This window comes from Cheilinus undulatus, linkage group 3, assembly GCF_018320785.1.
Source record: "Cheilinus undulatus linkage group 3, ASM1832078v1, whole genome shotgun sequence".
Classification (NCBI taxonomy): domain Eukaryota; kingdom Metazoa; phylum Chordata; class Actinopteri; order Labriformes; family Labridae; genus Cheilinus; species Cheilinus undulatus.
The window spans coordinates 27,629,508-27,652,018 of NC_054867.1; the positions used below are offsets into that span (position 1 = coordinate 27,629,508).

General features: G+C 37.8%; 1 protein-coding gene across 3 annotated transcripts in view; it reads right to left on the bottom strand.

Annotated features, from left to right (window-relative positions):
• Positions 1-22,511, bottom strand: part of scn8ab (sodium channel, voltage gated, type VIII, alpha subunit b) — a 95,392-nt gene that overhangs the window by 67,476 nt on the left and 5,405 nt on the right. For all 3 annotated transcript variants that reach the window (XM_041778062.1, XM_041778071.1, XM_041778080.1), the window contains exon 3: positions 146-264. In XM_041778062.1, the coding sequence (XP_041633996.1) occupies positions 146-264 (119 nt within the window). The remainder of the gene's footprint in view (positions 1-145; positions 265-22,511) is intronic.

A 22,511-nucleotide genomic window follows, 5' to 3' on the forward strand; every position in this document is an offset into this window, starting at 1 on the left:
AAAATCAAAATACTAACAAAAATCAAGCTAACAAAAATCAGTGTAAGTAACAAGAAGGCAGTCATTTAAAGCTTACAGTACATTTAAAGGAAACTAACATGTTAAAAACAGTGACCTGACTGTAATGGATCACTTGAAAGGATATGAATGTATCAAAATCTTAATAGCTATTCGCCTAAATATATTAAAAGGGCTTATGATGTACAAGGAGGGCGTGGCACTGAAGCGGAAGATTGTTTTCCCTTTGTTTAGGACTATAAATGTCTGTGGAGAGAAAGAAAAAGAAAGATAACAGTTAGGACACAATCAGAGCTAATTATAAGACACAAGATATTCAGAACATGGTCTGTGATTCTTATCTGTAAAACAGGAAGAGTGCAGAATGACTGCAGCTTCATTGATGTGAGTCCTGAGCTCACCTCTGAGTCATGGGACAACTCTGCATCAGCTTTCACTCTCACTACCAGCCACATTAGAGAACACTAGAATCCACTTTAATGAGGTTTTGTGTTGTGTGTCACAGGAAGATAATTGTACAGGAAACAGGATGTGCATTTCTTCCACCATCACCTATGTCCACAAACCTGTGAAGTTACCCCCTCTACAGTAATCCCCTCTGTCATGATTACATCAGACACAAACCATGCCAGTGGTTGTATAAAGCTCTTCCCTCCACCAGAGGCAGCAGGCAGGTGCATCATGGGGAAGCTCTCCCCTCGCCTTGGCCAAATGAATCTCTTATCCCAAGTTTAAAGCTCTTACTGGAAGAGAACCGCAAATGCTGTCATCGATCAGGGCCAGATCTGCTGACTCTAGGCTCTCAACAACCACTCCCCACCCATAAACAGCACCCAGGCCAAGTGGGGCTGAGGCACTAGGGTGAGGCAGCACTGTGTGTGTATATGTCTGTGTTTGTTTGTAAGATTGTACCTGTGTGTGGGTCATGGACATGATATGAAGTCAGAGTGAGAGGAATAATTATTTACAAACAGTCACCTGGGATCCAGAATATAGATCCAGTATGTTTGAATCAGCCACATTGGAGAGTTTCTGAGAATGACCAGCCTTTTTAAGGGCATGCCACATCTCAATCAGATCTTAATTTAGACTTTGTCTAGGCCAATCCAAAATCTTTATTTTTTGTTTTTTTCTTGAAGCCATTCAGAGGTGGTGATTATAGATCCTCCTGCTGCATAACCCAAGTGCACTTGAGCTTAAGGTCACAGACCAATGGCCGAACATTCTCCTTCAGAATTTAACAGTTAGAGAGCAGAACTCATGGATCCATCAATTTTGTCAAGTCGTCCAGCTCCAGACCATCACAATACCACCGCCATGCATCACTGTTGGTATGATGTTCTTTTTTTGAAATGTAACACCATCAGTCCACAGAATATTTTCCTAAAAGTCTTGGGGATCATCACAATGTTTTTGGCAAATGTGAGATGAGACTTTGTGTTCTTTTTGGTTAGCAGTGGTTTTAGCCTTGGAACTCTCCCATGGATGACATTTTTGCCCAGTCCCTTTCTTATTGCTGAATCATGAACACTGACCGTAACTGAGTTGAAGAGGCCTGCAGGTCTTTGGATGTTGTTCTGGGTTCTTTCGTGACCTCCTGAATGGATCAGTGATGTAATTTGATGGTCCACCACTTTTCTAAGTTTTCTCCAATTGTGGATAATGGCTCTCACCAAGGTTTGCTGGAGTCTCAAAGCCTTAGAAATAGTTCTGTAACCCCTTCCAGATCAATATGTCAATGACTTTATTTTTCATGGGGGGGGGGCAGATTTGGATGGCCTTTTTCCCTTAATGAATGAAATCATCCTTTAAAACCGTATTTTGTTTTTACTCATGTTATTTTTGTCTAATACTAATGTTTGTTTGATGATCTGAAACAGCTAAGTGTCAAAATACATACAAAAAAAAAAAAAAACAGACAGGGGCCAAATACTTTTTCACAGCAATGTAACACTGCCTCAGCCCAGTGTTCTGAATACAGTAAATTAATGTTACAACAGACTGAATTACACTATAGACACTTCACAAAAAAAAGTTCATGGCTGTAACTATCTTGAGGGCTCCTGACAAAAACTGAATCCCAGTAGTGCTGACATTCATCACAACATAGGGCTGAGCAATTAATTTACATTTCAATAAAACTGCAAAATGGTCCACTGCAATATTTCAAATCACAGGGGGTGCAATTTTTATTGAAAAATGATTATTTTTACACAAATTTTAAAAAGAAAATCACTCTCACTGACTCTTCTTCATCGTTCAATGAAATTGCTAAATATCTGTACTCATCTATCATTTGAGCAATCTGTCAATAATAATCTTAATTTTTGTCAATTAAAAGGGGAATAATAAAGAAAAAATGTCCCTTCCTTCTGTTACATCAAATCACATCAAAATTGCAATATCAGTCAAAATAATCCCGATTCAACATTTTTCATTATCATTGAGCCCTATCACAACATTAGTCCCTCTTGTGTAAATTCACCTATATGGATGAAAGTGGAGACATCATTGCTTATCATATTCTTTTCAAACCTTTATCACTTTTTGATGAGAGGTAGCCAAACTGGTCCACTGACCTCTGCAGGGTCGGCCTGTATGGTGAAGTGTGGAAACACAACTGGATAGATAAGTTCTATATTCACCCATCTTATCTCCACTACCCATTTAGCTTCAAAGTATCTTACAGATGTTCTAAGCCTGTGCATGTATTATTTTCTTTAAAACTAGCTCAGTCTCACGTAAAGATTTTTATCTGCATCGACTTTGGCCCCAGTAAGCAGTAACCATTTATTTTTCCCTTCATTGTTAGACTTCTCGGTGGTACATATAAGGTATTAAAAATTTTTTAAGATTAAGACTGATGTGCTGTCTTTGAATTTACATCACAAAGCATTAATCTCTAAAATGTAAAACTTTCTTGTATCATTCAAGGGAAGTAGAACCATCAAAGCCTAAATGGGAACAGGAGCTCGGTACAGAGATAAATATGAGATGCTGGGAGGCGGCCATAGATAGAGCCCAAACTACCACTACTTGTGCTTAGCTTAGCCTCAAACAACTTAAGGTACTGCGCAGGGCTCATCTTTCTAAATTGAGGCTTTTGGATATATATCTAGATGTTTCAGACATCTGTAGCAGATTTCATAATACTCCCTGCAGTCTCGGACATATGTTTATTCTTCTGTGCAGAACTGCATAGCTATTGGGATGGATATTTTAAAGCTATATTCACAGGACTTGGTTTTAATTTGCAACCGTGTTCTCATAGTTATCTTTGGTGTCCCTACCGAATATCTTGCTCTAAATGCTAAACAAAAACTAAGAATTCTATTTAAATTTCTCATAGCTTGATGCACCATACTGTCTCTTCCAAGAGTCCTTCCTTTTTCCCAGTGGCTCAGGGAGGTTTTGTTTATTTCTTAACAACACTGAAATGCCAAAAAAAATACCTGCAGCCTGTTGTATAGTCTATAGAAAACCACTGACAAAGCTTGAGTGACATCAGCCGTTCACTGAAGGAGACTTTTGAGGCTAATCTGTGGTGTCTGCCATGTATGTTGAAAAGACTTTCTCAAACTAGCTTTACATCAGCCCAGTATCAGACAAGGAGGAAGAGTTCAGGTGGATCTTGAGCCAAAAAGCTACATCATGCCAGGCCATGCCCCAACTCTATCCACTGTCCTTCTCCATGAATAAAAGTACAAAATGCCCATAAACATATATCTTTAAAAAAGACACAGCACATCAGTAGTTGAGTGGTTAAGGCGCGCACCATGTACACGGGTGGCCTGGGTTCGAATCCGGCCGTGGCACCATTTCCTGCAGGTCTCCCCCCGCTCTCTTCCCTGTTTCCAAGTCTATCCACTGTCCTCCTCTATCTAATAAAGGCATGAAAAGGCCCCAAAATAAAAAATCTTAAAAAGAAACAGAATAAAATGAATATTAACATTTTAAGGCCATCACAAGAATATTAATTATTCTGTATTTTTAATCAATTGCTTGTCATCTCTGTCATTAAATCAGTGTCTGATGAAAATTTTGCTGTGCTGAAAAAGTGCATTTCACTACTATATCAAGGAAAAAGATTTAGACAATGGTTATACATGAGTAGCATAAACATAAAAGATGTATCATTTTGTTAACAGGGATATCAGAACTAAAATTAAATAACATTTTTCCAACAGACGCTTTAACTTTTAGTAAGACTGCGATGAAATTCAAGAGAAATTAAAAAAAAAAAAAAAGAAAAAAAGATTTTCCAATAATATGATTTATCAATTAAATTGATTTATTAACCACTACTATTTTATTTTCTTACCCTGCTCTCCCCAATAAAGGGACAATCTTTTTGGACCAAAATAATTTTCTGAAATAGACTGTCAGCATGTTTATATCTGGTGTAAAAATCTGCACTTTGACTCTGCAGCCTCCAGTGGACAACTGAGGAACTGCAGTTTTTTTCATTTCTGCATCAGCTTCTTTTATCAGCCAGAAAGTTTGCCACTTGGCTGCAGCACATCCCAAGTATTTCATTTGCACACAAATTCTGCTGCTGACAAGGTAAACAGCCAATCCCAGTTAATTTTTTTTCTGGTGGCCTATCAGATTTCTGAGGTGGAAGAATTCACATATGGAATCAAACTCTCGTCTAACGCAACATAAAATGTGTATATATATCCTTTCAAACACCCATGTTGTCAGGCCATCACACATTATGTTTCCATACATCACTGACGGACTGAACTATAGTAAGATTTCGTGTAAGCAATGTTAATTTTGTCGACTAAAGCTATGACTAAAAATGTTAGTCAACATCATTTTTTCAGTGATTTAGTGAAGACAATAAAATCAAAGTTTTGACTCAAATGAAATAATTTTTTATGGACTAAAACTCCACCAAAATGTTAATTAGTTTCTGTTGACTAAAACTAGGCTAGACTAAGCTTTGTTAACATTGCTTTTAAAAATCCTTTATAAAAAAAGGTTCTATTATCATTATTAAACTAGACAATAATTATACAGAGTAGAGATTACCAGAATGTGACTAAAACTTACAAACATTTCATCCTTTAGACTAAGACTAAAATTATAAATAACTGACCAAATTAGTTGTAAGAAAATGATCAGGTCTGGTGTGAATAATCTAAAATTTGACATTTCTATTTATTCTTTCTTATATTGCTGGATTTCTGAAAACTGAAACTTTAGTGCCTTATTTTGGATTGAAACTAATTTCCAATGCTTTATAATAGCTCAAAAAGTAAATAAAAACTAAACACACTGCAAGATTGGCTTTTGGATTTTCACTTCAAATGAAACAGTTCCTGCTTTTGTTAATGTATTTATAGCTTTATAGACTAGGGACATTTTAAAGAATGATGAAACTAAACTGCACGTCACTTTACAAAAATATTGTCATGTCATAAAACTGTACACCAGGATTTATTCTTTAAATAGCAGCAGGTCAAAAAGCTAACCACATTATTTTCAATGTTTAAGCATTATAAATCACTGTAACATCATCTGCAAATGATGACCAAAAGGCACAGAGCATTCATGTGTAGGGTCATTTAGTCTTTACTATGCATATGGCACCTTTAACTTAAAAAAGCACACATACATCATGAGTTCATGGCTCGTACCACGGGAAACACTAGAAGGAAATGGTGAGGTGCCTAGAAATGTCCTGAGACAAGTGGTGTCCTGAAATCTAATTAAATTATAAATAGCGGCTGCAGTCTGGGGAAAGACAAAATGTATTCTCTGCATCAGAAGACTCCTCTCTCCCTCTCCCTCCCCTCTCAGGGTCCTTTTTGTCTACAGAGCATCTGCACTACTTAAAATATCCTCGCAATATATTTACCGTCACACGGAGAAAAGAATTATCCACAGCTCATCAACACAGTGCAAACAGGGAAACGCAGGAAGTAGAGTCACGTTTAAAGGGTAAAGCTTTCCCCCAGAGGTCAAGGGAAGTTTTGCTGATCTGGCAAATACAGTATGTGGAGGGAAGCACAGGTTGTAAAATGAGCAATAGCTCATTAGCAGTTTGCAGGTGACCTGCATGCACATTATGCTCTAAATGATGAATCAATAGGAAACATAAGGGATTTTATAAAAATGCAGCCATAGCGGCACTATCTTATACAAACATGGCTACTTTGACCTTGTTGAATCTGAGGTCTGCTTAATAGAGACTTCAGTTACGCAATGAGCTGTGACAATTCAGAGATGGGAAAATCTGCTGTTGACGCAAACTTGGCAACCTGGCAAAACGACAACAAGGGATGCAAATGTCAGGCAATTTCCCTAATTGACCTTCAGACACATTAATCAATAGCTTATCAAGCATTGAAGCTACTGAAATACTAAATGTGGGCCTTTTCTCAATGAGATTTCATTGTTTTACATCTTCAAAGTGTTATCTTAAAGCTCCTGTGAATAGCTTTTAATCAAATATGGAACAGACTGAAATGAATATGAATGCCTTCAAATGACTTCAAAAAAGACCATCAGGAAGGAGATTTATCATTTCTACATAGTTATGCTCAATATGTGCAATCATTATCACAGTGAAATTGAGCTGTAAAAATGTTTATCTGCTACTGGTTTTAGTACTTCATATATTTTCTAACCATTTTTAAAGAAGAAAACATTCCTAAACCACTAACAACAGTTTTGTGACCCACTTTTGGGTCCCAACCCACCAGATGAAAACCCCTGTGTTCGAAGATAGCAGGATCAGGGCTCAGATTGGCTCGCTCAGTTAGGCTATGCCCAGTGTTTTGAGCTATAGCCCTCCAAGGAGCGGTCTGAGTTAGAGTTGAACTTTCAGCTCCTTTACTGCATCATTCCAACTCCCTCTACTGATTTTCAACTCCATCTACTCTCAAATCAACGCATAAAGCCCCAAAATGAAAACTTAAAAAAGACAGAAAAGTGAGATTTTATGTCAGAAACCAGTAATAACACACGTACAGGACAAGATGAGCAAAGAGTACTGCATTTTCCACATGGTGCACCGCAATCAAAACAAACTGAAAGTAAATCACAGGAGTTGTATGGAACTTAACAAACACAAAAAATCTTTGTATTATAACTGAAATAAAAAGCAAAAAGAAAATGAGATTTGACGAAGGTAAGATTTTAATACTTTCTAAAGTATGACACTGAAATTGTTACATTCCATATTTCTCTGCTTTCTCTTTTTGTGCGCTGATCTTGGTCAATCAACACTCGATTACTGCCAAAGTAAGTTGTTATTTGACTGGATTACACCCTGAGGAAGTCAAATATTTGAGTACTTTTGTGTTACGACAACAAAAGCTTCACAGAATAATTGCCTAAGTCTTATTTAAGGTTTTCAGAAAAATAAGGCACAAGGAATCAGCAGTGTGAGGAGAGTAGAGTTAGACAGATATCACAGTTTGGACAAGGAATGACTCAAGTTATGCTATGAGGCTAATGATATGTTGGTGATATAGTCCAGACAGCATATAGTCTACTGTACATTTACCTTCAACCATTTATTCTACCGTCAATCTACAGCCTAATTCATAGCTTAAAATCTACAACGCTGCAGTGTGATAAAGGACAGACACATTAAATTTCACAGCTTTTAATATGCTCACAAAGTCACAGTTGAACATTGAACTGGGCTGAAAACTTCAGTATTAGGTAGGGGTGTAACCGTATGGAAAAATTTTGGTTCGGTGCATACCTTGGTTTTGAAGTCATGATTAAGTATGTTTGTGGTACTGTAATTAAAGCGGAAAAATAACGGATTTTTTTTTTTAATTGTATTAAAATAAATAGGCTGAATAAATTATATTCAAATTATCAATAATGCTGCAACTTCCTTCCAAAAGTTCTTCGATGAATAAAATATTAATAAATAAATAAATTTTTAATTACTAGGTTATTTTAATTGATCTATTGACATATTTATAGCCATTCTTTAAACACTAAAATTTCCCAGTCAACTTGAACACATTATCATACAACCTATGTTAGCTTGTTAAGTATGCTAATTAATTTCTATCCTGCTGATTTCAACACAGACTTCCGCACTGGATTGCTTTTTTAACCAATGGGACCTACTACAAGGTTTGGGAGAACTTTTCACTGCCCATCTTTGTGGATAAAGAGGTTAGAGCCATGTGAAATTTGAGGATAACTTTACCTATGATGCAGCTGCAGACATGATGGAGTCCCCTCTCCCCCTCCTCACAGTTGAAGGTACTGCATTTAGAATTAATTTGATTCACAAAACCAGAGCACCACTGTTATAATTAAAAGATCTTAAATCATGGGAAATTCATAACCGGCTGGTGAGACTTTTTGTTGTTCCTCCTTGTTACAGTGACATTTTTGTTTGAGTGGTGCCTTTTCAAATGCTTTGATTGATCCGCTGGATGACGTGCTGTCAGCAACACACCTGCTGAATAATGTCAGCGCTACTGTTGTTGTCTTTGTCCACTGTTGCATTTTTCTGAGAAACAAAGTGTTCCTAAACAGGACACTTTAATCTGGGAATATTCAGGCTGTTGTTTGCTGTGGTTGTGTGGTTGCCAGGACAGAGTGACAGTGAGTTGTGCTCTGGTTTTCCATCAGTGTATGAGCTTTGATCCACATGTATCCATTCGGTACACATCTGTACCGAACGGAGAGGCCTGTACCGAATTGGTACGGTATGAATACACGTACCTTTACAACCCTAGTATTAGGCACAGCTGTTTCAGTCAAAACAACAGCTATAGCTGTTGTATGTTTCATCATGACATTGATTTTGATTTACTGTTGCCTTTGCCATTCTCCTATTTGAATTAGCTAGTTATAAATGCATACATAACATGTAACTGCAGGTTTACCTTCTACTGTTAGCCACCTACGGGACCAGAAGACAGAGAAAAAACAGAAACAATGCACATGCCTCATGATTTTCTCTTCTATGGTGACAAAGGTAAAGGGACTGTTTTTTACCCAGAACCTATTAATTCATTAATAAAGTAACTATGTGACAGATTTCTTGAAATGCAAAGGCTTTTTTTTCCTTAGGGCCCCACCTACCTAACCTTGCAAAGCAGATGGATATGACTGTTTCCTTGTTTTTTCACTGGTGAATCCATCTTGCAAAGTGCCCGTCTGAGCTGTTTGGGCCTGGTTAGAAAGTGACAGGACCAATCAGCGATGAGGGGTGGTACTTTCAGGCACCGCAGAGTCGTGACGTAAACAAGCAGCAGCAAGAGCTGGTGCAGTTATGGAGGAAGAGATTAGCGTGGATGCACTAAAGCGCCGGTTTTATCAGATCTTAACGACATTTCTTTGTTAAAGAAGAACAAAGAACAGCAGTGAGTTGTTTTCTTTTCAAAAACGTCAAAATTTGAGTACTTACATGTCTTTAGTCGCCATGTTTCGCGTTATTCCTCAGTAGCTGCGCACATGCAGCTTAATAGCGGCTATGTCACGTGTTTTGTCGCTCTTATTGGCCCGTAGAGATGTGACAGACAGAACGTTCACCCAATCATACTCCAAGTTTTCATGAAAGCCTCTGCCTTTTCTCAAACATTTCCTATTGAAGCTTTCCCAGGCGTGTCAGGTTACCACCTACCTGTATCTAAGAAAAATCTAAGCCCCACCAGGACCCTCTCAGAAAAAAAATAAACATCAATTTTATTTGTTTTCATTGACAAAATCCCCAAATAATAGGCCTACATACACTTGGTCTTGCCAAAAGATCTATGTAAAAACTACTATTATGACTATGTATTCTTTTTAAGAATAAATCAAAATTTTCAAGTTTGAAAGTTATTCTTTTACAAGAGAGAACACTCACATTTTTTATTTTCAAAGTCAGAAATTTAAGGGAACTAAAACTTTAGATTTTTTAAATAATAAAGTCAAAAATAGCCAACTGTGTGGAAGAAAATTAATCAGACTATAGAGATCAGTCCAGAAACACTTGTGATTTTAGTCCAGAATCATCAAATTATCATAATCATCTGGACTTACAAGAATAATCTGTGTAAACTGAGGCTATCCAACCACTGTTTTCGATTTAGTTTCTCGTAAATTTTTGACCCTACGATGTAAATTTATAGCTCAAAAAACTTGAAAATTTGGAGCTTGTGATGCCATATTTATGACTCTCTAAATTCTATAATTTCAAAAATGTTTTGTTTGTTTTTTTTTTTCTCTAAAAATTTGGAGCATCCTCTTTATTTTTATCTATTATGGTAGCCATAATACATTGTTGTACATGATCTTTTTTATCATGATATCAAAGAAATATATGCACAGCTAATTCTGACAGTGTCAGAGCTGGCAAGGCCCAACGCCCTCCTGAGATCTTTGGCACCCCCCCATGGATGCCCAGACCCCTGCTCTAAAAGATTGTTTTGTAGTTTGCTACACCCAACACTGAGGTCAAGTTCATCCATTTTAGCTACAAGTCATGAATGCATGCATCATTTTTTCAGATGACATTTCCTTATATTAGTTTTATCATCGAAAATAATCCATAGATCTGAGTGTTACTCAAATAGTCACACTTAGTCATAGACATAGTCACACTCCTGGATCTAAAAGGCATGTGGCATCAACATACGGAATAAGTATTCTGGTTAATCTAAGAAAAGTGGGTTCAAAACTGTATCTGCTTGCCTGGATAAAACAGAGCAACTACGGTAGCCTGCAGGCAAATGGATCACAAAGCAGAGTATATGTAACACAATGCAAACTTATCTACCCCCATGGTTAAAAATGTGTATACTTAGGCATACATACAAAAATACACAACTCAGCAGAGCAAGCTGCACTGTGAGAAAGACTTATTTGCTGCAAAGCTGATGTTCCTAATTCTCTATAGAGCATTAAAGAAACAGGCACATATGCAAGAATCAGAGGGAGAGGAGAATGCAGCTGCAAGGACAGCCTGTGTGAGGAGGAGGAATACTGGAGCAGGATATGGAGAGGGGCTTGCAGGGGTACGGGACAGCAGCAGCAAGCAGAGGCGAAGAGAGAGAGAGAGAGAGAGAAACGAGAGGGTGGAGGGGGAGTGATGCAGAACAGAAAGCCAGAGAGCTGCAGAGGAGAGAGAGCCAAACCTGAGATGGATGATGGGTAGACAGAGGAAGGAGGAGGAAGAGGAGCAGGTAGGCATGCAACAGAGAGAAACTGAGAATGAAATGAAGATGTTGGGGGGGGGGGTAAAATGGAAAACAACAGAGCCTAAATCATGGGGAATCATGGGGGTGTTGTAGTTCTCTTCATCATCCCAAGTCCATAGATGATTAGATGATACCTCTTCAAAGCTGTCTGTACACTTAACACTGAAACAATTAGTTAGTAGGAGTAACCAAAAAAATCTAACAAATAACACTTAAAGTTTGTTGGGTTAGCAGGACATGGATGTCATACACCAAAGCTCAACCAGCTGAACACCATCTGATTTAATTATTTTCTCTGCCCACTATCAACCAATCACAGCACTTACTCTCAGCAAGGCGGTCTTTTAAATATGACTTCCTTCTCACCAATCCTTGCAACATCAACAATGATCACACTGCACTGCTTCTAAAAGCTCTTCAACCATCACAGCCTCACTGTCTGTAGGCTAAAGCTTTTGTTGCACCCTTATATGGGGATGTTAGCACAGTATCCCCTGGAAAGTGGAAGCATGCTGCTTAGCTAAGCCAGGGAGCATTTTTTAACCAGAGCCTTCATTGCCAAGCAAAACTTTATATCCATTAAGCAATAAATGATGGTTACATCTATAGCCGTGTTTCCATCAGGGGGTCCGGTTTGATTCAGTTCGGTTTGGTATGGTTTGGTACGCTAAACCCCAAAATAGTTTGCGTTTCCATAGACACCCATGCTCTCACTTGGGTGGGCGGGGCTGTAAAAGCATGCATGTGAAGTCACAGCGCCAGTCAGCTGTTCCAGATGCGGAGTTATAGAAAGGATGAGTGACAGAAATCAGTCGGGAATAACCAGTAAACAGTTTTATTTCAGCTGAAAGTGCTTTTTGAAAAAATAAGAGCTGTACTGTGAGAATTCACCGCATTAAAAATAAAGTAAAAGTTCAGCTGGTGTTGAAATCAAACTAGATTAAGTCAGAAATCCGGGGTGTGCTGATTTCATTTTAAAATAGCCTGCAGCCTGAAGTTTTATGAGCCCGTTCAACAACCACAGGTTACTAAACGTAAGACGTAGATTAATAACTAGTTACAGATGAGAATGAACTGTTCAAAGGCTTCGTATTCACAAAACTTTTGCATTAATTTAGTTCCTCATCCATCGTGGATGGATCAGGCTGATGTGAGCCTTTGGGCTCTGCTTTGTGTACTTAAAATCATCCAGATAAACGTCAGGAAACTTGATTTGTGGCCAGATACCAATATCCATAGACTAGGAAACAGTTTGGATCTCTGTCAAGTCCAAATATTCCCCATTTAGGCAGATATTGGTCCATTTTTCTCCCGTTTTCGCCAGCTTCTCACAGCGCAGACTTCCATGTTTGAAGCCGGGATGCAAGCAGCTGAGTCGCGCGCTGATGTGACACCAGTGCTGCCCCTATTGTTGTGTGTGTAGCTCCACCTTTTTGGTACAGGATAGGTAAGATTGGCACCCCTATGGAAGGGTGCCGAAAAGTGGGATGGTACGAGTCATTTTTTTGGGACCCTTTCTCTATGGAAACGCCAAAAAAAGCGTGCCGTACCGCACCGAACTGAGCCAGACCACTCTGTGGAAATGACCTATATGATAAACACAAAGTATGTCAAATTCCTCCACCAGGGGGCTCTCAACCAAAATAATACAAATATGATGAGTACAGACTAGCACTGCCCAGCTCTGCCCAGCTCTGATCAATAAAAATGTGACCTAACAAAGTGTTTTTACTAGGATTGTAACGGTCTTTGTATTCATCCTGAATTGTGACCGTCCAGGGGTCATGGTTCGGTGCACATAGTCACACAATGATGGTAGTATTCACTGCCAATCCATGTGGCAATCATGTTCATAAATGTTTACTTTCCACTATCAAACAACCAACAAAGAGGAGGATGAAGCGGCCAAAACAAAACACATGAAGAAAAGTTTGCTCCTGTAGATAGAGCTGCAGAGCAGCAAGACTCACAGAGGCTTTTCTCCCTCCTCATCCCTGCACTGTTTTTAAAAAACCTACAGATGCGAAAGCAGAAAGACCCAAAGATAGCACTGTTGTTAAAACATTTAAAAATCCATGCAAGGAACTGCAGGAGTAGAGAGAACCCTGGCTACAAGTGTGCATTTAAGCGCTCTGCCCTGGCTCTGTTGCAACGTCCCATCTTGTGTTTACACTAGTTTGTCAGTAGTGCTTCACTGATGAACATGAGTAAGGATTTTGCACATGTAACCACTGCGGCGACTACTTACTAACAACATTGTTACATCACACTTCATCAATAACAAATATGATACGTTGCTAGAAAATGCACTCATTTAAATTTTCATTTTACAATGTATTCATTTCTATCAGGAGATATGGGGCTATTTGTTTTGGTGTTGCTTTTTTGCTTTGCATATTCTTACTTTCCTCTTTTTTGTCTCATGTTTAATACATCACAGGCTGAAACAACTATCACAGATAATTCTAGATAACATCAGATAGAACAAACTATAAGCTGCACTAATATTAGTTAAACAAATAATGATAAATTAGGGAATCCTAGTGTTATAAATCTGGGACTTTATGTTCCTTTTTTAGCACTGAACTGAATCCGTACCAAACCGCGACCAAAAACACTGAGTTAAGAATCAAACCGTGACCTCGGTAAACTATTATACCCCAAGAATTCACTGAACAAAAAACAACTTTTGTTTTCATTCAGAAAATTCTCATGAGGGAGAAATGCGCTTAAAAGTTCACTTTTGGCTAACACTGGAAGCAGTCCCTTGATGCACATGTGCTCTAGCGTTGCATTCTGCAGATATATTTACAACCCATAAATCAGCTGCTAATATTAGCCTGTCTCAGCTGTAAATTAGTCAAATTTTAAACTCGAAGACAAGGATTGGGGTTTGGACTTGCAGCCAGTTTTTTGCTCATTAAAGCTCTCGGTTAAATGCCTTGTAGAGTTTTGTAGCATGATGACTCGATCACTCTTCTAATATTTTTAACACACAGCTGAATTCAATGTAAAATTATCTGTTTTTATAATGACCTCCAAAAAAAAGGAATATCTGCACTTCACATTATCTGTTAAAACCTAACTTAATAGCAAGACTGGAAAGAAAGACGTGACAGACATTAATGCTTCAGCCTCAGTTAACAGGAATACATGCACAATGTGAGTCAATGCTTTGTGACGAAACAACACAGGCTTATTGTGAGCTTTAATATAATATCATCATCATTGTAGCCTTCAGTATGTACTCTGAAGGCTACCTGTGTACTCTGTGCTTCTGTTTCAGCTTACTGCAGTAAGCAAGAAACTGCGTAACCTCAATCCGTATCAAGCTATAGTACTCTTACATGCTATGACATACCAAAAAAATAAAATAACATTAAAAATGCGTCAGCCCTCACATCATGTGTCTGCTGTGCTGCAAAACCCCACTTTCCCCTCCTTACCCCACCCTCCTTCTTTATACAAACCTGGCTAACATCGAAGACAACCCCCTCCCTCTCCTCCCCTCCCTGCCTCACTCAGCCCAGTGCAGAAGGATGCTGTGTCATCAGAGACTGAGGACTCAGACAGAGCACTAAAGCCTGGCCCTCGCTCTAATTTACTACACTCTGAAAAAAAAAATAAGAGAGCGCCAAAGAGGAGGCGGCGGAAGAGAAGGGAGAGGGGAAAAGGAGAGTAATGGACAGAGACACAGAGACAAAGATGGTGGTGGTATAGGAGCATAATGTAATGGTGTGTACAGCACTGCTGAGATTCAGGAGCTATTGCTGCTTCAGCCTGGAGCTAAGAGCAGCACTCACTTCTATCTGCGGCCCTGCGGAAGTCTGACCATAAATGACTTGACTAAAGTATAAAACAGTCAACAAAAAGCAGCATAAATGAGATGAAAAAGCTTTAACATCAACAAAACCTAAAAGCTGGTCAAACTTTCATGTAAATAAGCTAGTTGAGCTGAATCATCTCTCCTGAAATTCTCCCTTTTAACACGTTTAAACATATGAACATGTAAAAAAATAAATAAATAAAAGATAAATGCCCTCCATCAGTCTTGTCCTGCTCCTCCTGCATGACCACAGCAGCTTTAACATTTCCCTAATCACATCAGACGTTTGAAAAGCCCAGGCAGTCCTCTCCCCATCACAGGGGAAAACAAGAACTGCAACGCTGCATTTCTCTTCCTCGCCACTGCCCCCTCCTTCCTCTCTTTGATGCATGAGTGCTGTGATCAGGTTTCCTGCAGCTGACGCTAACACACACACTTAGACACTCATTGACATACAGTGCAATGGTGAGCGATAGGATGACTGTGGGTCGAGTAGAGGAGACGAGCAGCCTGGGAAGGTGAGGACGGAAGTGGCAGAGGAAGAACGGACGCTAACCATGAACACACTAAGAGGCGCCTCATTCGGCGTGATAAAGGACAAACACATTAGTGGATTAGAGCAATGATTGAGATGAATAATAGTAAGATGGAGAGGAGAGATGAGGTCTTAGCCTGTGACTCGGACTGAACTTGCTGACGCGACATGTGGACGGTTATGATGGAGTAAGCAGATCTTGACTAGGCAGAACGAAGAGAAGTCACAACCCATGAACTGTGTCAACACATAAAGGAAGCATGTGCTACAGCCTAATAGTGAGATGAAAGGTTCCTGGCAGTTTAAGATTATAGGCTTATTCTATATTTCATTTAAAATTCATGTCCACAGGCAGGCAGGGCTGCAAAACTGCACCATCAGAGCTGCTTCATATCTATAAATAAAAGCCCAAGGTGATGATAGGAAAAGTCCATCTGCAAAGACAGGTATTCAACCAACACTTTAACATAATTTGATGTCCCATTTTCCTACCTATACTGGATTTAAAGGTAACTACGCTGGAGAATTTTCTCTGTTGATATTTGGGTGTTATGTTCATAAAGCTGTTGGAGTTATTCAAATTATTCAGTTTAGTTTGATCATTTCACATTTATTTGTCATTATTTTGCTTGGGTAGAACTTGACGATTGACTTTGATATTGCAAATGTTATTGTATAGAGCAGGACTGTCCAATTTGGGGCTCGCGGGCCAACTTTGGCTCACGAGCTATTATTTTTGGCCTGCTGCCCATGTTCGAATTTTTATTTATTTTTATTATTTTACCACTGTCGGCAGTCTAAATATTTCTTTCAATATTTATTTATTGTTGCACTTCCTCTCCTGACCACAAATTAGCATTGTGTTACATTGGGGATGGACTGCCCTGTTGAGCTCCCGTCAGCTCAGATCTGGAAGCCCATGGCCAGAGAGTGAGTCAGTGAGAAGATGCTGGGGTCATGGCAGAGATGGATAACAGAAAGTTTAAAAATAGTTGGGAACATGAGTACTTTTTTACTGCAGTTGATTTCAAGGCGGTATGCCCAATTAGTATTTGTGCCATATGGATGTTCAGTAGTTTCATGCTGTGAAACACAATAGAGAATAGTGTTATTCATTTTCAAAAATACTTTTCGTATGAGTTATTATTTTGCACAATTATGATATAGGCATATTTAATTTCACGCACTGCAACGTGAATGTTTAGATGTGGCCCACGACCCTCAGCCCCGCCCTTCATTGAAAAGATTTTGGGCACCCCTGGTATAGAGTATTTGAGTATTTATTGGTGTTTGAATCAAAACTTTCAGAATGTCAGGAGAAGAACAGGCCAGAGAACACTTATTGTTTGTAAGAAACTTTTGTACATCAACACATAAAGAAACTGCATTTTCTGCATGGACACTGACATTTTCTTATCCTGCATATAATCCACTATCCCTGGGCCACAGAGGTCAGTTTGATTTTGAGTTTTGATTTTTGATTTGTTAATTGACAAAAGCAAATTGCCTACGCAAAGCCTACTGGTGTTTAAAATCACTCATCTCTTTATTCAATATTAGGCTTTATATTTCTTTATAGACTTTATATCCTTTTATCAACATAGACCCTTTTTAAGACAGATTCTTTGTATGACAAATAGAAATGTAAGGGTACTCAATATTTAACACTATAACACTTCTAAATGTGTTAAATGTTTGGGCTTATATAATGGAGCTGAATAGCTATTAGTTATTGGTTTATGGAAAAAGGTTGCAATTTATTTACTTCCTCTCACTCCTTTTTGTATAAGACCCATCAAATGTTGATGTAAGTATTTGTAGGTTTGTATTTCTTTTGCATTATACTTTTCATTGTTTGTAATTACCTCTTTCTGTCTGTCTGCTCATTTGTTCGGTCATGTCACTTTTTAAAAGTTCATAATAAATTTTCAAATCAAGAAATTGCAGTTGTTGCAGTTTTTATTCTATCTGTTTATTAATAGTCAGTCTGTTTAATACTATTGTTCTTTTTAGGTTAGTTTTTATATTTTTGTCTCTTATGTGTTATGGTCAGTGACCTGTAAGTTTCATTCATTTGTGGTTGCACCACCTGACATTGGCAACTAATTTCAAATCAAAAAGGCAAATACTTTAAAAAATGTTTACATTTTTTTTCTTGTTAGAAGGTTGATACATATATTTTTACAATTAAATAAAGAATAGTTTGGTAAAATAAAATGTATCTGTTCTACCTTGGTTGTACCACGGTACATGGGAAGTGTAAACACTCACGTAAGCAAAACTGTAATAATTTATAATTTCTAAATATGTGACCGGACCTCATTTATCTGTTGGGAGTAAATATTTTTAGAGCTTTGAATAAATTATTTATAGTATTTATTTCATACGTTGACACTTTTCACACTTCTTGCAGTTTCCCCACCTGAATCACTGGTTGCGCAACATGACATTTGCAACTAATTAAAAAATTAACAGGCAAATACTCAAACACATTTTGTTTGTTTTGTTCTTCTTAGAAAGTGGACACATTTATCTTAAAATAAAATCCTAAGTTAAATAGTGTTCTTCTTTTTTTGCAGTTTTCCATTGGTTTTATCACCTGATATGGAAAGTCTACCTGCTCACCAATGACTGAAAAGAAATGTTTTTATCTTTACTTGAAAAGGATCTATAAATAATTTCACTCGGCCATGAGTGTCAGCTGAAGTAATGTGGATGATAAACTCTGAATGTTTTTACCCTTAGTTTCAAAATACAGTGCCCATGATCATGGCTGTGCATCTCTTACATTTAAGAACTTGAAAATTCCAGTACAGAAAAATTCTATGGTCTTCCTAACTTCATATCAAAACAAAAAAATTAATTAATTTTTTTAAGATTTAAACCATAAAATCATGCCAAAGTATTCAAATTTGAATTGCTCAAAATTAAAATGCCATTTTTAACAGTGTCATAAGTCTCTTTATATTTAATTGAGATGCTAAAATATGAAAAAAAGTAGGTTTTGTAGAACAAATTGAATAATACCATGGATTACTTTTATTAAAAAAGAAATAATAGATCCAGACACAGAAATGTGCACGCCTTGTCATTGACCCATTAGTTGTTGTTGTTGTATAACTCCTCCACAGGCAAATCCAACAAAAAAAAAAAAAAAATGGAGCATGGGAGTGACTTTTTGTAACTTGATAAGGTGCAAGGACCACATTTGACCTGCATGGTGTTGTCATCAGAATCAAGCAGCAGAGTTGTTTTTTTTAAAAGTTAAAAACTCTACTGTTTGACTCTGATAAAGACACCAAAACGTTAGTCCTCTGCACTTTGATTGCTCGTGATCTCTGGTATCTTCTTCGGATTTACCTGTGAGGAGTCCATTTAATCATCTTTTAATCTTTTTTTTTTTTTACGACTTTAGCAACTAACACTTTGAAGAAAACAAGAAAACTGAAGTTCATTTTACTGGACACCGGTGAAACTGTTCATTGCACTACAATGAACAGAAAAAGAGCATACCGGTATGAGTTGTTTCATTTTTGAAGCTAATCTTGCATATTTTACATGAAATTAATTATTTTACTTCAAGGGTTAGACTTTGTTTTAAAGGTTTAAACATCGGTTATTCATAATCTTACATAGGTCTTTGAAGACATAATCCTTGCTTAATGAAGGTAATACATGCATCACAGTATTTGTAATAGAGGCCAGAGAGTTTAATGAAACAGAAGTCATTGTTTGAAAGACAGTCTAATTGTCTTCTTTTATACGCTAATGGAAATGAACATTCAGATTATCTTAAGAATTAAAACATTTTTATATTTGAAATACGTTTGTTTGTTTCTTTCTTTTATAAACTATAACAAAGTCATCTATATTTCACTAATCACTAAGGTTTTAGGAACCTCTTTGAGTTTTTGGACACAAAGCCTAAGGTACATATAACATGCTCCACCAAAGGCATTATCTTGAAATATCTGAGTCTTGTATGTCAAATTCTTGCAGCCTCTTGTGTAAACAACATCACACTTATGTACACACAGCCATCTGAAAAGCATCAATGACATGTAGCAACTTTCCAACAGTCAAAAATGGACGCCACAGAGTAAAGTTGGAAGATGCAGAGATGGATGCATTGGCCAATTAGTAAAGCGGGAAAGGGTAATAGAACAAGGATGTATCCCTTCCTGTGGCCACCACTGAACTCGGATTGTGGATCAATAGATCACAAAAGGCACATGCACTTGATAGTTTCACCCGCCCTATGAGGGAGAGCTGCTGCCTGAGATTGCCTGTCCTGCTGACTTGGCTTCTTGTTGCTGCACAGGCTTCAGATTCTCTTTCACATTATATCACCACCACCACACAGGAGTCTAGCTGCTCCACACGTCTGCACAGCTAAAGGTACTACTGGTACTTTTCTCTACACCTCCTGTGCTCTCCTGTCATCATCTGCCTTCACTTAGTCCATATTTACGAATGAAAAGCCACAGTAAAGCCAAAGCTAAGCTAGAGAAAGATGAAGGGCAAACCCTTGAAATGCCTTAAAATCTCTGATTAATACACCTTAATGTCATTAAGAGGGTAAAATAGGAGAGTTTGTGCCCGACATCTGCTTCACATTCATTCAAATTAAGCTTTTCTATAGATGTGGAAACTATTTGACTGTCTAATGATTCTGAATTATAGTGATGCAGATTTGACCTACAATGCTAATATAAAATAAAATGTGTAACTGTTGACTGTATCAATATGTTTTATCTCCCTCACCCATCAAGAATCTCAAACAAGCCCTTCAGTATTATTTTCTGTGCAAAGTAATTTACCATAGTCACATGGGGGCCATTTTCCTCTGACAACAAACTTAGAGTTGAAAGCTCATACTGTTAAAATGTGTTAGTGCTGTTTTTTTTAAGGGTATATGTTATCCATCCATGGATATCCATCCATCCATTTTCTAAACCGCTTGGGGTCGCGGGGGATGGAGCCTATCATTGGAGAGAGGAGGGGGACACCCTGGACTGGTTGCCAGGCAATCGCAGGGCTGACATCAGCATATATAGCCTCAGTATGTTGAGAAATGAATTTTCAAAAAACAGTGAAATAACACTCCCTATGGGTTTGTTTTTCTCAGCTCTGTGTTCACACTAGTGGGAAGGCCTTTCCTTCAGCCCTCTCCAAAGCTCTTCCACCAAAAAGGGGACACCTTTCCACCCACCCCCACGTCATTCATGGACATCCACACTGTGAGTTGCATTTTATACTTTTTGATATATACATATAAATATAGAGACACGGGAAAATTTACTATTTCACAATTGCATAATAAGCAAAAGAAAGAAAACAAATTGTTTGACATTTAACCATTTTTACATTTAAAAGGTGTTTTTTGGCAACATTTCAGGCTACACAGACAGACACCTTTTGTTATTTTCTGGCATTAAGTCACTTACAGCTAAATTTCCCCTTATCTAGGAAACCACTTAATGCTGATGTTAACATTTCAGTGGGTTTTAAAGTAAGATAAAGTAGGGACAATTTGCTAGCCTAGTCAGCTTGGAAGGGTTCGTGCTGACTTCTGTTGTTGGATGATAACTACTGGACCAAATTTAAGAACAGTCTACATATTTTTTTGGTTGTAAAAAGTAAATGCTAGCTAATGTAAGCACTAAGCTATTAAATAACTGATTGGGAAATTAGCTAGACAACAACTGAATGCTAGCTTTGTTCTCTATTTGGTTTGTAATTATGTTGTTAATATAAAGTTACGTGTATTAGAGGAGACGTGGGGCCCTGTCTGCTTTGATGTGTCAAAGTTAGATGTGCATATATGAAATATAATGACAGTGTATTAGGGCCATCCTGGAGGATTAAAAATTGAGGCGGATCCATGAATTTCAGAGGAAAACTAATTCGTATATTTACAAGAAAATCTCGAAATTTCTGGGTTAAAAAGTCTTAAATTTTGACATCAGAAACTCATGATTGTAAAGTCAAAAATGTACACAACTTTTCTTAGATACAAGTGGGGGGGGGGTCTAGGGACAAAAGGTTGGGAAACAACTGCCTTGGGATACATTTTCAAGTTACAAAATAATTGTAGGCAATATTAACATTAAGTCATTTCATGACTGATCATGCTATTAGCTAGGGAGTGGCTGACATTGGACATAAGCTAACTGTTGTCTGATGGTAGATAATGGCTTACAAATATGTTGTTTAAGTTATAAAATGGCTAAAATGTTCACCCTGATTGTCACCATTCATGTAATTCATAGTGTTCGATTTTAAATTACTTATATGAATTCCAACTTGGGAGTACAACAGTAGTCTATTATTAAAGCATTAAACGCCCCCAACTGTGATATCAGAGATGAAAAGGCAGCCATATTAAGATAATGAATAAGAACAAAGTTGCTGTGTATTTAGAAAGGAGATAAATGATACATTTAGAGCTGTCAGTGTTAACATCAACACTGCTCCTGCTAATTGCGACTGTTTGTGGGTTAAAAGTGATGCAGACTTGTGTTGTCTGTCACACTTACACAACTGTGCAGTTACAATCAAAGCAGTCACTTTGTCCTTTGTCGTACTGATTATCTGGCAAATATTAACGGTCCTTAATCAATGCACTGCCACAAGTCCAGTGCCTGCAAAGAGGATGTGTGGTTAGTGTGCTGGCATATAAGAAGCAAATAATCATAAATGTATGATGTATTGATCTCAATAATGGTGCATGAAACATTACTTGCAGTGTATTTGCATTTAGTCATATTGATTAATTGTACAACAATCTGGAAATGTGGACGACAATGGAAACACTGCAGATCAGGATGCAGGCCATCACAACAACAACAGCGAGAGCACAACAGCACAGATATGATCCTGATCAACGTATCACCCCTGTGCATCACAGCATCATGTCATGTTTAGTCCATGCACAGCTAACAGTAAGATCCAAAGTGAA